Source organism: Halyomorpha halys, unplaced genomic scaffold (assembly GCF_000696795.3).
Source record: "Halyomorpha halys isolate HHAL.00 unplaced genomic scaffold, Hhal_1.1 Scaffold68.1, whole genome shotgun sequence".
Taxonomy (NCBI): domain Eukaryota; kingdom Metazoa; phylum Arthropoda; class Insecta; order Hemiptera; family Pentatomidae; genus Halyomorpha; species Halyomorpha halys.
In genome coordinates, this window is record NW_027116161.1 from 693,924 (window position 1) to 710,941 (window position 17,018).

The window sequence follows — 17,018 nt, forward strand, 5'->3', positions numbered from 1 at the left end:
AATCTAGCCATTGATAGAACTCCAAAAACATTTCTAAAGGAGAAGATCTCGAGGCCATCTTCTTTTCAGACGCCTAGGAGGATTATTAGGTAGTGAAGGAGAAGCCAGGCTAGAAACGAGTTGGTTTGGGTGATTGAGAAGTTTTCCATGGAAGGAATGGTATCCGGTTATGGCCAAATCGGCAACATATGGGACATTGAGGTCCTGATGGACGATTTGATTTGTGACAAAGTAAGGAGCATTAAGGATTTTGGACTGTAAGGATTGGATTCAGGAGGAATTTGATGGTTCGGTGGAGCCCCATAGCTCAATTCCGTATGTCCAGATAGGCCTTATAATAGTCATGTAGATCAGTCTTTTGTAATGGATTGGAAGTTTGGACCGTTTGTCTAGTAAATGTTGTAATAGTCGGAATCGACGAGCAGTTTCTTGTCTTTTCAGTCTTGTATGAGGATTCCATATCAGTCGTTTGTTCAGATTTAGTCCTAAGTAACGGATTTGTTCAACAGGAATAAGTGGGGTATTATTAAAAGATACTGTGGGGCAAGACGAAGGTTTACGACGAAGGGTAAATGTGATTTGGTGGGATTTATTGTAATTTATTTTAATCCTCCAGTTTCGTCGAAAACTCGAATTTGAAATTTTTCACAATCGCATTACTTCCCTTTATTATATATTCTAAATATAGATAAGTAAAAATAAGAAAGCAAGGAATTTAAGAATTCATTCACAGCTTTAAACAGTTTAGATAGGATACGAAAATAGGAACGAATTTTTTTTTTTCACAAAAAAATCGTCGATGACTTCGATAGTAAATTTTGTTTTAAAATTTATTTATTGACATTTACAACTGTATTTACTTAAAAATGCATCTAGTAAATTTGAAGTAATTTTACAATGGAGTGATACAGACATGTAGAGAAACTACCCATTAGTTGTAGCCTCTAATAACATTTCTACAGTGTGACGTCATTCTCCATTTAACAGACCAAGTAACAGACTCTCAGCCATGTTAAATGTTATTTCGTTTTACCACGGTAAAAGAAGGCAATTTTTTTCGATTTAACATGAGTTTTTCCATTTAACACGCTTTAACATGTTAAACCAAAGATCATGAATACCCCTATTAGAAGGCCTGGAGTCCTTCTTTCCAGGCGCCTCGAATTGTTGTCAGGAATGACAGGGGAAACAAGGTTAGAAATGTAAAATAAATAATTATTTTATTAATGATTGTTTGAGAGTGTTTTTGATTTAATTTTGATCCAATAATCTCTCAACTTTCATTTTCAGAAAACTCTACGTTTCGGCCCTCAGGCCATTTTCAAGGAGACAACCTATACAAATTTTTGTTTTTATATCAATTACATTGTTTCCTTAACAATATAATGATATAAAAAAATACAAATATATTTAAAATATAGTAATTATGGATTTAAGAAATGATAGGTTATAATCAAATAAATTAAAATTGAATGTTAATTAATACATTGTATTAAATGTAAAAAAAGTTATTTTAATGATAAGGTGATACCAGAGTCCTAACCTGTTGAAGGTAGGTTCTGTTATAAATGAAGTTCGTTAGTGCAATAAGAGAAAATTATTTTTGTGAAAAAGTTTTAAATTTAAGATATAAAAAGTTATATAAGTAAATAATCAATTTAAAAACATTATTTGAAACTGTTATGATGTATAAATATTTTAATATTTAATTTATTTTAAAAATATGACATGGACAATTAGCCTCCAGAAAAGATTTTAAAGGACATGACACCAATATTTAAGGTATAGCCAAAAATATCAGTATGTTGTTAAGGAAACAATGTAATTAATATAAAAACAAAAATTTTTATGGGTTGTCTCCTTGAAAATGGCCTGAGTGCCGAAACGTTGGAGAGTTTTCTAAAAATGAAAGTTGAGAGATTATTGGATCAAAATTATGTGTGTTAATAATGATTACTCTAATTTAAAAATCCATCATGATGAAAATGAACTCTAAAGTTAGTTTAATTTGCAGAGTAAATTTAAGTGGAATAAGATCATTTTTTTTTTTATTAAGGCATCGTTACAAAAAAAAAAATAATAAAAGCTATTAATATTAATAGCTTTACAGAGAGAAAATTTCAAGGAAACAGTGAAGAATACTTTTGTTTCCCCTATATGTATATTTTTTACAAAATAGTCGATCATTTCTATAGGGTTTAAATAATTTCATAATTTAATAGTCAGTTCATAAATGAACAAACTAACTTCACACCCTGTAGAACCCTTCATTTCAGTTTTAAGGACTGATCTAGAGATAATTCAAGTTGGCAAAAGTATTTAAGGTTAGTATAAGGGATCGAAATTCGTACTCAGAAATATGGGGTTTTTAAGATTTTTTTTTATTTCGATTTATTTAGAGATTAAAATAAGGAGTAGAACAGATTATGTATACAAGATTTGAGGGGTGTGGATAGGACCTTTTAAATTAGTGTATACGGAGAAGCATGTTGAGGGTACACTTTACTAGTACTCAACGAGTTAGTTCTCAAGCTGAAAACAAGTAAAGTAATCAGTACTCAAGAAAGTCAACTCAAATCAGTTTAACAAAATATTTCTTAATAATACTCAAAAAATAATCGTAATCATCATTTAGTACTTTGTATACATTTTAATTGTAAATAAATTTTTTTTCGATTAAGATATTTGTTTAAAAAAAATAGCTTTTACTTTTTGAAGTTCTTTTATTTTACAGAATAAATAAAAAAACCTAAATTCGAAAAATTTCCATGCACATATCTAACAGTAATAATAGTTAAATTTTGTTTGAATGTGATTAGAATTGATCACGAAATCACTCAAAATTTTCAATTATATTATATTTTAATACAAGAGGAAATTGATTAAAACTTTACTAACAATTTTTCAATTTTATGTAATCAATTACAAAAGAACTCACAAGTCTTTTTAACTTTTTATGTAATTGATTACTAAAGTTTAATAGTTGAGTACGAGTATACTTGATTCCACTTTGTACTCAGTACTCAGATAATTTTAATTCAAAACAAAAAAAAAAAAAATTAGTTACTGGCCAACTCTGGTTGAGAAACATGATGCTACACGTAGGTTACTGATTGTGAAGAGTGAAAATTGTTTAGTGTTGTTAGAAGTATGTATGATATTATAGTACAATCGGTTATGTTTTATAAGTTTTTTTTTATGGTAAGATAATATAAAATCATTTATTAATGATTTTGTTTTATAGGTTTATGGTATTGTGGTTCTATTGAAATCTTTTCTGGCTCTCAGAAGCAATTGATTTTGACGAATTAAATATCTTAAGAAAGGGGATTTCATAGGAAAGTGATAAATCTTAATTTCGATTCTTAAATCATCACTGGAATTTCAATAAAATTAATTAAACACGAGAAGATTTCTAAACTCGATCGGTAGCGTGTCGGCGGAACGAGACGGTTCAAATTTGGTTATAAAGATTTTGGTGCAAACATCAAAATTCAAGTACGTCCCCGCGAACGTCAGTTGTTCCTCGTATTTTAAAGCTAAAAAATTAACCACTTTTATGGTAGCACATGAATTCGGCACGGGTTAAACCTAATCACAAAGCCACCATGGCCGTACTCATGGGATACTCATCACAGTTGTTTCGTTCTTTCCAGAGTCTAACTCTCAAACACAGCTAAATATCAAAGGATATGAGATATATCCTACTCTTTTTATTAATCTAGTAGTGTTTAACGTATATTTTAGTACTCTTTGGGCAATACTGTGTTAAGACTAGCTTAACATAAGAATTTATCTTGGATGCTCCTTCTTTAGTAAGAAAGAGCCAATTGCATCGGGAATTACAAATAGATACAATAGAGAATTAATTACGTCAAAAAAAGTTTCATGAAGTTCCACTCCCAGTTACCTACAGTTAAAGGATCAGTTACCTTCAACTTGGGAAACCCAACCACAACCCGAAGACTGAAGCCCAGGCTGCTGCAGGACATCATGTTATAAATTCTATATTTATCAGTTCTGTTATTGTCACTCTAAAATTTCATTTTATCTTAAATCTTTTTTTTTCTCTTCATCTTTTTCTTACATTTTTCCATTAGATGTCTATTATTTATTTTGTTAAATCCATAAATGTCATTGTTTTTGTTATTAACATTTCTTTTATCTTTTATTAAGAATTATTATTTTATCTTAGTTTTTTGTTTTATTTATAACATTGTATATAGTTAAGGGTGTATTTTTATTATTATTTTATGAGACTATATCATAATCTATTAATAAGAGGGAGATTATGCTGTATACCTGCTTTTACGCCTATTTTTATGTTAAAAGACTTGGGATATCCATTGATCTTCAAGACGCCTTTTTGCTTTTGGTGATTTAATAACACGGCGGCCCACGCACTATATCTCTCAGGCATATTGCACTTTCTCGTAACCAGTAACGCGGACTAATCCTATAGCTTCTCCTTCTCGGAACCTTTCAATAAGATCTTGTGTACCTATCCACCAACTTGCACCACATATCCTTTCCCCCAGATCCTCTCCTAGAGCAGTTGGACATGCAATCAACAGGATTGTATCTCACATATATAGTACCGTTAATGATTTTGAAACCCAAAATGGCAAAGATATCTGTTTTCAATTTAAATAATCCAGAAGATTTGGTGACTGTAATATTGTCTGTAGTAACTATGATATTACTCATGCTATTGAATTTACGGATGATTCTGACACAGCAAGCGTTGATAATATTGAAATAAACGTCAATGATGAGTCTGATGAGTGAGGATATTCAACTTTCTTTTAGTGAAAATGGTTCTGATGACGCCTTTTTTATTCGTAAGTAGACTAATAAATGACATAGTATGGCACAAATTAACTTTACATTGAAATCTGATAACAAATATTTTTTTTAGGAAAAGACGGAACACTTTGGAACAGAAAACCACCTCCCTAAAATTCCCGAACTAGGTCTCATAATTTACTTATGCATTTACCCGGTGTTATAGGTTTAGTGAAAAATCGCAAACGCCAATAGAATGTTGGGAATATTTTTTCAATAAACAAATTTTAAATTTAATTGTAAAAAAAACTTTAGCGCACTTGCTCAGCCTCCACTGGCTCATTACCAGTGATGCGGCGAGAGGGATACGCTGGGATCTCTTGAGCTCTGCTCTACCCCTCACACGTGGAGGATAGAGTGGGCTCAGGGATCCTCAGGTCGATTGTGTAACTATTGTATATATTATTTTATCATTATGTTATTTTATTTATTTATTTTTCATACAGATAGTTTGATTATGTTCATCTTGTCTATTTTTTTTGTTTGTATATATTTTAAGAGAGTTTTTTTTTATTAGTTTTTTTTTCTTTTATTTATTAATTTTTTTTCTGCCTTATATTCTTTTTTATTTTATTTTATTTATTTATATTTTTTTTTATTTTAGTATGTATGAGATCATTCATCACTATTACCTATTGCCCACAACTGTGTGGCAGATTGTAATATCTATCAATAAATAAATCTATCAATTCAAAAAAAAAAAAAAATAGTAAAAAATACAAATGAATATATTGACACAATAAATGAAAAATTCAGCCGTTAGAGGGAAAACTATTGTATTGGAATCAAAGCATTTATGGGATTATTATATTTTGCTGGCCTTTATATAAGTCGGAGGCAAAACAGTTTTAGACACAATTGAAAAAATTTGCACCTCTACCAACATCTTCTCAGAACCTGTTGCCGACAAAAAAAGGAAACGTTGTTCTCGATGCCTTTCAGAAATAGTACAAGAGCCCAAGAGGAGAAAAAAGGCAGTTATCTCACTCCAATTTTTGATTACTTTAATGAAAACTATGTATAATTATTAGTAAAAATTGATTAGTCTGCCTAGTATAGGTAGGGGGGATAAAAAATGGCGGCTGTTTCAAAGCGATAAAAAAAACTAATTTTTTATTCGGAGCTCTATGTCTCAAAAACTAGGAACAACACAAGAAAACCTAAGAGAATGTCATTTAAAGAAGAGCAAATTTTCTAAAATATGAGCCCTAATAGAGTTAATTACGTTAAATAGTTTTCGAGATATAGCTTTTTAAAAAGCACTAATCTTTCAGAAGATTTTTAAGAAATTTTGCTTTTTAAAAAGCTATATCTCGAGACCTATTGGACGTAAATAGCTCTTTTAGGGTTAATATTTCAGCTAATTTACTCTTCTTTAAATAATGTTCTCTTACATTTTCTAGTATTGTTGGTAGTTTTTAAGATACAAAGCTCCGAATGAAAAATTAATGTTTTTTTAAGGTTTTGAAACAGCCGCCATTTTTTATTCCCCCTACCTATACTTGACTCATCAGTTTTGGCTAGTAATTATACATAGTTTTCATTAAAGTAATCAAAAATTGGGGTGAGATAACTGCCTTTTTTTCTTCCAGGCTCTTGTACTAAAAGGACAAGACTTACTCAATATTCATGCAAAAAGTGTTGATAATAATAATAATAATAATCATCTTCAATAACAATAATATAAAACGTTTTAGCTACTTTTTAATTAATTATTTACCCGGAATTGTTTAAACACTTAATTTAATACTCTGTTATTACAATTGCCAAGGATAAATAGATATAAATCCACATTTTGCATTATTAGTATCTGAGAGGCATATGCGTGTGCCGCCGGGATAGAGAAGAGAAAGAAATGCTTTATTCATTCATGCTGCCCAAATACATCAGGTTGCCACATTACACAGCATACTGATCAATCCGTGATCGGATATATATAAATTACATATTTTTAGATGATATAATATAATAGAAAGATAACATTTGTTTGCTACAGTTTTCTTTTACAATTAATACCAGCCTACAAACTAAATATAAATATTTCAATTTATTCCTTTTTTCCTTTCCCTTCCATTTCACAACCCTTATTTCATTTGATCAAAAAATTCCCCTATATAACAAATATTAAAATAATAACAGCGATAATAAGATCGCCTGAAACAATTTTTGTCGTCAAACTATTCCATAGTTCTTTTTTTAAGGACAGAATCAAATGCTGTTTTAATGCCCATAAATGCCATATAAATATTCTTGTATCTGTCCCAATTTTTCCCTGCGACGCTTCTTATTATGAAAATATGATCTTGTGTGTCCCTCCCTAGACCTTAATAATATACAATTCAAATTAGTTTTTAAAAAGGGACTGAAAAACATATCTTTTAGGAAAAAAATATTGATGATAAGCGAATGTTTTTTGCAGATGATGATGAACCCACAATCGCCAAGCAGCCGTGCTAACCAAGAGATGATGAACCAGGCAAAGAGGAAGGCCGATGTGACAACGGATCCACTGGAGAAACTCCGCCTGCTTTGCCTTGCAAGAGGATCAGGAGGCATTCTGGAAATTGGCAGGTCTTTTACAGTTAAACCCTCATGTTATGTAAATTTTTAAATGCATTAATTTATATAGTCCCAAACTGATTGGTATAGAATATTCAAGAGATATATGAGAAATTTAGGCAGCTCATGATCTCGGAATGGTTTTGAAAGTAATGATATTCAAAACGGAATAAATAATTACATGAACAAAAATATAGAAGTTATGTTAGCGTAACTTTTTAGAAATGATCTTTCCACCCTTGAAGAATGGTGCCAAAAGTGGAGGATTAAAATAAATTCCAATAAATCCCACCAAATCACATTTACTCGTAAACCTTCGTCTTGCCCCACAGTATCTTTTAATCTGTTGAGCAGATCCGTTACTTAGGACTAAATCTGGACAAACGACTGACATGGAATCCTCATACAAGACTAAAAGACAGGAAACTGCTCGTCGATTCCGAATATTACAACATTTACTAGACAAACGGTCCAAACTTCCAATCCATTACAAAGGACTGATCTACATGACTATTATAAGGCCTGTCTGGACATACGGAATTGAGCTATGGGGCTTCACTAAACCATCTAATTCCTCTCGAATCCAATCCTTAATGCTCCTTACTTTGTCACAAATCAAATCACCCATCAGGACCTCAACGTCCCCTATGTTGCCGATTTGGCCAGAACCAGATACCAATCCTTCCATAATAAATTTCCCAACCACCCAAACCAACTCGTTTCTAAACTAGCTTCTCCTTCACTACCTAATAATCCTCCTAGGCGTCTGAAAAGAAGATGGCCTCGAGATCTTCTCCTTTAGAAGTGTTTTTGGAGTTCTATCAATGGGTAGATTCTCCACATGTTTGTATCATGTCATAATATCACTTACAGCAAATTTATTTGATGTGTATATATGTATACAGTTGTAAATAACAATAAATAAATTATAAAAAAAAAATAACTTTTTAGATCATTGTAGAGAGAAATGCTTTATTCAGCCATTCTGCCCAAATACATTGGGTTGCTACAATACACAGCATACCAATCAATTCATGATCTGACATATATACAATGCATATTTATATACATGATATAACAATTTTTTTCCTACCTTTCCGTTTACAATCTATACTCGTCTACACACTAAATACAAATATTTATTTATTTTATTTAATTGACAAATTCATTCTCCCTAATTTACTATCTCAAACCGTCTCCAGTGATCCGCTACCCACTTTCGATCCGTTTAACAAATCAAACGAATTCATCATTAGACAGCAATGTAAAATCAAACCAAAGACATAATAGTCACAGCAGTTGATCAGTTTACAGAAAAACAAATAAATAAATAAGTTTTAAAAAAAAAACTAACTAATATATAGATTAAATAAATCAAATGGTATCCTTATTAAGTCTCAACATTCTTTATTATATCAACGTTTCGGCCAATTCGGCCATCATCAAGGACAATCTAAACATTTAACAGCTTATTATGTATTAATTTAAAAACAATTTTAAAAACAACATTATTATTAATAATATACCATACCTTATTATAAACAAGTATTATAACAACTCACATCAGAGAGAAGAGAAAGAAATTTATTCATTCATGCTGCCCAAATACATCGGGTTGCTACATTACACAGCATACTAATCAATCCGTGATCGGACATATATAAATTACATATTTTTATATGATATAATATAATAGAAAGATAACACATTTTTTTTTCCACAGTATTCATTTACAATTAATACCATTCAACAAACTAAATACAAGCTTTTCAATTTACTCATTTTTTTCTTTCCCTTCAATTTTACAACCCTTATTTCATTTTATCAACAAATTTCCCTATATAACAAATATTAGATAACAATTTAAAAAATATATATATATAACAAATATAAAAAACAAATGTTTTACTGGCTAGTTTGCCCAGGTCATCAAATACAAGTCAAAACACTCTATTAACAATAACACACACCCTATTAAAAATTTAATTAATAGAAAATCAAATTAATTATTAATAAGCTTGCCTAAGCTTATGCCTAGTCAAAAGAATGAGTCTGCCAAGTATTGGTAAGGGGAATAAAAAAATACGGCTGCTTCAAAATATTAATTTCTCATTCGGAGCTCTATATTGTAAAAACCACCAACAACACTAGAAAATCTAATAGAACATTATTTAAAGAAGAGTAAATCTTCTAAAATATTAGCCCTAATAGAGCTATTTACGTCCAATAGTTCTCGAGATATAGCTTTTTAAAAAGCAACATTTCGTAAAAATGTACTCATAGATTAGTAGTTAGGGGATTTATTTTGAGAAATCTATATCTCAGGAACTATGCGATGTATAGATGTCTATTAGCACTCAAATTAAAGCTAGTTTACCGTACTATGACTTTTACCTTTGTAGGAATAGTATTTTTCATTACATTTCCTAAAATAAATCAATTTATAGTTTTCACACAATAAGTTTGAGTTTTGAAAAATTTTATTTCGGAAACCATAGGACTTACGTCAGCACTCAAATTAAAGCTAGCTTAATTTACTATAAAATAATATATGACGTTTATCTTTGTAGGAGTAGTAGTTTTTATGATATTTGACAAAATAAATACACAAACTGTTAATTTCTAAGTGTTCATAAAAATTTTTGCTTTTTGAAAAAAATATATCTCTAGATCCATAAGACGTACAGATGTCTGCCAGCGCTCAAATTAAAGCTAGTTAAATTTAATACAAAATAGCTAATTATGTTTATCTTTTTGGAAGTAGTAGTTTTTATGATATTTGACAAAATAAACTCACAAAATGTTAATTTCTAGTTGCTCCTATAAAATGTTGGATTTTTGGAAAAAATTTATCTCTAGATCCATAAGACGCAATATGTCTGCCAGCACCCAAAATAAAGGAAATTTAACTTACTATAAAGTAGTTTATGACACTTATCTTCGTATGGGTAGCAGTTTCTATGATATTCGCAGATGAATATAAATTTGCCTGAACAACTATAAATCAATTTATTTTAGCAAATATCATGAAAACTACTTCTCCAACGACAATAAACGTCATAAACCACTTCATAGCTGATTAAACTAGCTTTAATTTGAGTGCTAATAGACATCTGTACGTCAAATGGTTTTTGAGATATCGATTTTTCAAAATAAATTCACTAACTACTGATCATTCTGTACAACATTTTTATGAAATATTGCTTTTTAAAAAGCTATATATCGAGAACTATTGAACTTATATAGCTCTATTATGGCTTACAGTTTATCAAATTTACTCTACTTTAAATGATGTTCTCTTAGATTTTCTATTGTTGTTGGTAGTTTTAAAGATATAGAGCTCCGGATGAAAAATTGATTATTTTTAACGTTTTCAATAAGCCGCCATTTTTTACTCTCCCTACGTATACTTGGCAGACTTATCAGTTTTGACTAGTAATTATACATAGTTTTCATTAAAGAAATCAAATTTTGGGGTGAAATATCTGACTTTTTTCTCTTTTTGGGAGGAGGGTCTTGTACTATTAACATTAATGTTGTTTTATAGTTACTTTTTCTTTTCTTGTTTTCAAAACTATGCTTTACACTCTGCCGATCTCTAATTTCTTTACAACAAACTTCAAGGACAAAATCGTTTGAGAATTCAATTTTGAGTAAGAATTCTTGATAATAAATGAGAATTACCCTTACATCGTGACAATACTCAAGGATACTCAAACATTCTCAGCCGCCCAATGTTATTCATATTATGATGGGACCTTACAGAAAACTGAATACACAAACGGTTTGGAAATTTTTATCTATAAAAAGTAACTTTCATTTTTCTTCAAGAATGTAAAGTAAAAAAAAAAAACTTTTACCAGCTAAAAATTCTGTCGATTGAACTAAACTTTTACAATGTAATTACTACTTTTGCCATTCCTGTTTTCTTGTAAACTCAAAGAAAAGGGCTTAAAAATGTTTCCAACATCAACAATGTAGAGCATGAGACGTGAAAATCCATTTTTATTTTCTTGAAGAAGTTTGTCGGGGGGTGCGGTCAGCAAAGAACAACATAAATAAACAAAACCATATTTATTTATTTTATGCCGACGTTTCGACCTGAGTTTCAGGTCTTCATCAGGGGTTGTGGCGTAGAGGGAAGATTGGTAACGAATGGAAACGTCGGCATAAAATAAATAAATATGGTTTTGTTTATTTATGTTGTTCTTTGCTGACCGCACCCCCCGACAAACTTCTTCAAGCATTAATCTACGGTCAACTATCTACACCTTATTTTTATTTTCAAGGAAAAAGTGTTAAAACATTTTGCTGTCCAAGCACAGAAATGAATATATTTATTTTTTAAATAACTCCAAACACAGAGTAGATTTAACGATTATTTCTTGTTCCATCTCCTTTTATCAATATTTTTTAAAAGAACTAATAACATTTTTGTATTTGTTTCCATGGGTTTGAAGTTCCATTATTAAGTCGAAATATGAAAATTCCATAAGTCAAACCCATTTTTCTAAAACTGTTTTGAGATTTAAAAATTAGAGGTCTGCCCTGGGATGATGGGAGATGTGGCTGCTAATTGAAATATACGAATAAACATATTTATATTCACTGATTAATTAAATGCAGGCAATTATTTTAATTTTTATAAACATTTATCTTTGTTTGCAGCACATTAATTATACATTGTAATATTTAAATTCTAATTGCTTTCGTCTAATTAATTAAGTACACTCTTGTAACAGATAGTCGTTATCAGCTCTATTAATTATTTCTTAATATTTTATTGAGTTTAGACTATACGTTTTAATGAGTAAATATTTCATAAAATATTACAGCCTTCACAGCATCCCATTAATTAAGGATTAAAATATCAACTATTTTATTGTAGTAATAATAATAATTATATATTTATTTACTTTATGAACGGCTTTCATACAAATAGAATTAGCCAGTATAACAAATCTATTTCATATACAAATATTTATATTCAAGGAGGAGAATTAATAATCATTTATGTTCAATCGCCGCAGTCTGAGATCAAAATCTAAGGTGATTTTTATATCTAAAATTAACTGAATCCCTCCAATCCCAAATCACCACCCTCGAAGAATGGTGCCAAAACTGGAGGATTAAAATAAATTTCAATAAATCCCACCAAATCACATTTACCCTTCGTCGTAAACCTTCGTCTTGCCCTACAGTATCTTTTAATAATACCCCACTTATTCCTGTTGAACAGATCCGTTACTTAGGACTACATCTGGACAAACGACTGACATGGAATCCTCATACAAGACTGAAAAGACAGGAAACTGCTCGTCGATTCCGACTAATACAATTTTAAGTACGTCCCATACAACATTTTGATGAAATGTTGCCTTTTAAAAGGCTATATTTCGAAAACTATTTAACTTAAACAACTCTATTAGGGCTCATATTTTAGAAAATTTACTCTTCTTTAAATGACGTTCTCTTAGGATTTCTTGTGTTGTTCCTACTTTTTAAGATATAGAGCTCCGAATGAAAAATTAGTTTTTTTATTGCTTTGAAACAGCCGCCATTTTTTATTTCCATTTTTTATTCCCCCAACCTATACTTGGCAGACTCATCAATTTTGACTAGTAATTATACATAGTTTAATTTAAATAAAGTAATCAAAAATTGGGGTGAGATAACTGCTTTTATTTCTTCCTGGCTCTTGTACTATCAAGCAGGCTGTCGAAAACTCCAGTCCAAACCAACCACATTTTACTAAGAAGGAATTGATAAACTTCCAGGAATATGGGAGAAGGTTATATAGATAATAATGGTGAATACATTATAAATTATTAAAATTTTGTTATTTAATGAGAGCATAATAAATGTCTAATAAAAAAAACCGAAGTTACTTATGACTCGACCTATTATATCCCGTCATTCCTCACAATTTAATTTAATTTTAAACGTAATTAATTGTTTCAGAAGCTTGTGCATGAAATTCAACAGTTTAATTGTTAAATGAATGATTAAAATTCATTACAGAGTATTCAGGAGAATGGACGACGATGGTAGCCGTTCTTTAAATTTAGAGGAATTTACAGAAGGTATTACGGACACAGGTCTTAACTTGACCAAAGATCAACTGGAGAAATTGTTCCAGGCCTTCGATACTGACGGTTCTGGTACAATCAGTATAGATGAATTCATCGTTGCTATAAGAGTGAGTATCAGCTATAATATTCAATAAGTTAAACAACAGATATTAATATTGGAGTTATTCCTGCTTCTACTTTATGATATATTTCGAAAGATTATTTCTTATTACTTAGTATAAAGATTTTTTTGTGGATAAAATAATAAGGACTTAAGTCATTTTATTTTATGAGCTGTCATTGCAACCCAATCATATCGCTTATCATGAGACAACTACGAACGTTGGTTGTTAGCACTCAATGCGTCTTCTTCTAAGATCGTTTTTGTTAATTTTTATCATTATTACTTTCATAATTTTATTATTAAAATTAAATAATATAATTATATTATTTCAAATTCTTGAGACAAGGTAATTATTTATTAAATAAATCAAAAATTCGTATCCATTTTTGTCTCAACACTTTATTTTTCACCGTCCAACGTTTCGGCCATTCTAGCCATACTCAAGGACATCTTCAATATAATTTCTTCCTCACATTATAAGTTAAAAACCTATGTTTTAAAATTTAAAATCATTAATATTTAATTTTCCTATATAAGATTATCAACAATTAATACACTACCATATAACAAACCATGATTGTTTGTTATATGGTAGTGTATTAATTGTTGATAATCTTATATAGGAAAATTAAATATTAATGATTTTAAATTTAAATTCAAAAATCTATTGAAAAACTTAAAACTCAGTTAATTAGCCTTAATTTGGGTGCTAATAGGCATCTATACGTCAATTAGTTCCAAATAGTTTTTTTTTTTCGTTCGTAGTAGTAGTTTCCGAGATATTTACTAAAATAAATTCACAAAATATATATTTTTCATTTTTGGGTTAAAATGTTACTTTTTTTAAAAATCTGTATCTTGAGAACTATTGAAGCTCTATCAGGGCTCACATTTTAGTAAATTTACTCTATTTTAAATAATATTTTTATATTTTATAGTGTTGTAGGTAGTTTTAACGATATGGAGCTCCGAATGAAATTTTTTTTTAACGTTTTGAAACAGTCACCATTTTTTATTTCCACTAACTATACTTAGCAGGCGCATTATATTATATATAGTTTTCAATAAAGTAATACAAAATTAGGGTGAAATAAGTGACTTTTCTCCTTTTGGGCTTTTGAATTACCTCCATATACCATCAGATGGATTAGACAAGAAATTTCATATGTAATCATCATTAAAATCTAATCGCATAAAAACATCACTTATTAAAATAATATTTGTATTGAGTAAATTAATTAGTCAAAGAAGGTATTGGAAATAAGTTTAATCACCTCGATAGCTATCAACATATAAATAGATTTAAATTAATTATTCCTATTACTAATAGATAAATACATACCCAGACATAAAAATGTAAATATTTTTCTATATTGTATCAGTTAAATGGACGAAAAAATCCAAGTTCTAATTAGCTTCCTAATTAAAAATTTACTCTATTTTTACTCATTGATATGACGAATGTTTTGTTCAAACAATTAATTTGCTAAAGGGTTTCTACAACTAGAATTGTGCTGATAATGAAAATATTTATCTATTAATTAAAAATATGTTCATAACTTGTGTATAATAGTGGGATGTATATGAAATGACCGTTTTTCAGCTAAATATTTGTATTATTATTTCTTTGATATAAAATATAATTAATTAATTATTGTCCACTGATATATACCATCATTAGCCATCTGCTAGCCAAATGGCTCCCACGTTGATACCATTCTTTTAGATGGTTGTCAAAGAACTCTTGGACCGGAATTTCAACTTCCGCAAAATTATCAATTTTTTACCCTTGAAGGAAATGGGCCATGGATCGAAACAAGTTGTAATCCGATGGAGCAAGATCTGGACTATATGGTGGATGAGGCAGGAGTTCGAACCCAGGAAGTTCTTTAAACTTTTATTTGCTTCGACGGGAAGTGTGAGTATTATTGGAATAAAACTCCTTTTCGGTTGATCAAAGCAGGATAACGCTCTGGCAACTTCGCGTGCAATTTTTTCAGTTGTTCGCAGTAGAGTTCAGAATTCATCTGCCAGGAACAAATTCGTGATGAAGAACACCTTCAAAATTCCAAAAAACGCAAAGCATGGATTTTGACCAAATTGCCCCCTTGCTGCAACCGAAAAAGCAGTTTGACCGCGATCTAGACATTGCTCATGGGTATTCAGATTTCGCCAGTAAACCAACTTTTCATCACAAGTGACAATCTCCCGGTAAAATCGGCAGAAGGGTTTTTCAATAAATTTTCACAAATTTCTAACCTCTTTGCTTATTGCTGAGGAGTAAGTTCGTGAGGGACCAGTCTACTGTTCTTTATTACCTTCCCCCTAGAGAGGAGATGGTGAATAACAGTATCTTTCGACACACCACAATCCCTAGCAAATTCGCGAGTACTTGTACTTGTACTTGGCGATTTGACTCAACAGCTTCCTGCAGAATCTCATCAATATCCATTAATGGTCGCCCGGAGACCTTCTTCCTTTCCAACGTCGTATCTTCACTGCTAAATTTTTCAAACCAACGCCGCGCAGTACGCAGGTCAAGGACACCTTTCCTTCATATTTAATATCTTCACGAGTTGTTTCAGCGGCTGTGAAATTTTTTTTCCAGTAATGCCTTAAAATTAATAGAATTTCGTAGAAGACTGTAATGTCTCTTCTTTGAAACAAATAACTAAACTGAGGCTTTTTTGAAGAAGTTGAATAGGATTAAACAAGCTTAGAGAATGCTCTAAAGGGATTATTAACTATTGGTAAGTATCAAATAGGATTAAAATATTCACAGACCTTTGAAATTTTGAATTTGATACAGCGGTCATTTTTTTTTTTTTTACATCCCATTATTATAAGGTAACGAATACCGTATATAATTATGGTAAATAAGTTTAAAATAATTTATTAATTATAAAAACTTATTATGTGTAAGTAAAAAGTTATCTGGATTATTTCTCTAGGAAGTCTGGTGAGTCAATTCTTTTAAAATGTTTTGAGGTTGATCACTTCCATTTTTGAATGAATTATTTATTATTTATTCCTGATATTGTACAACGTTTCGGGACCACTGTCCCATATTCATGCACTATAAAAACCTCTTGATTTCATATGGGAAATCATGTCAACCATTTGTCTGTAAATAAAAAGTTATTAAAACTAGAAATAAATCCTTTAGTAGGCGCTGGAGCCTAGTCGGCCTATTAATTCATGAGTTCAAGGGAAAAAGAATTTATTTTACTCCAAATGTTTTATCACTTTAATAAAAACTATGCACACTTAAGAGTCAAAATTTATAACTCTGCCAACCATGGTTAGCGGGTACAGAAAATAGAAGCTGTTCCACAAGTCAAAAAAATTTATTTTTGACTTCTTTTAAGTAAAAAAAAAAATTTTTTTTCAAAAAATGGTGTAAAATATCTTTAAAAAGT

General features: G+C 30.2%; 1 protein-coding gene across 2 annotated transcripts in view; it reads left to right on the forward strand.

Annotated features, from left to right (window-relative positions):
• LOC106692731 (calcyphosin-like protein) overlaps nt 1-17,018 on the forward strand; it is a 28,224-nt gene that overhangs the window by 6,982 nt on the left and 4,224 nt on the right. For both annotated transcript variants that reach the window (XM_067053037.1, XM_014438849.3), the window contains exons 2-3: nt 7,265-7,416; nt 13,426-13,603. In XM_067053037.1, the coding sequence (XP_066909138.1) occupies nt 7,265-7,416; nt 13,426-13,603 (330 nt within the window). The remainder of the gene's footprint in view (nt 1-7,264; nt 7,417-13,425; nt 13,604-17,018) is intronic.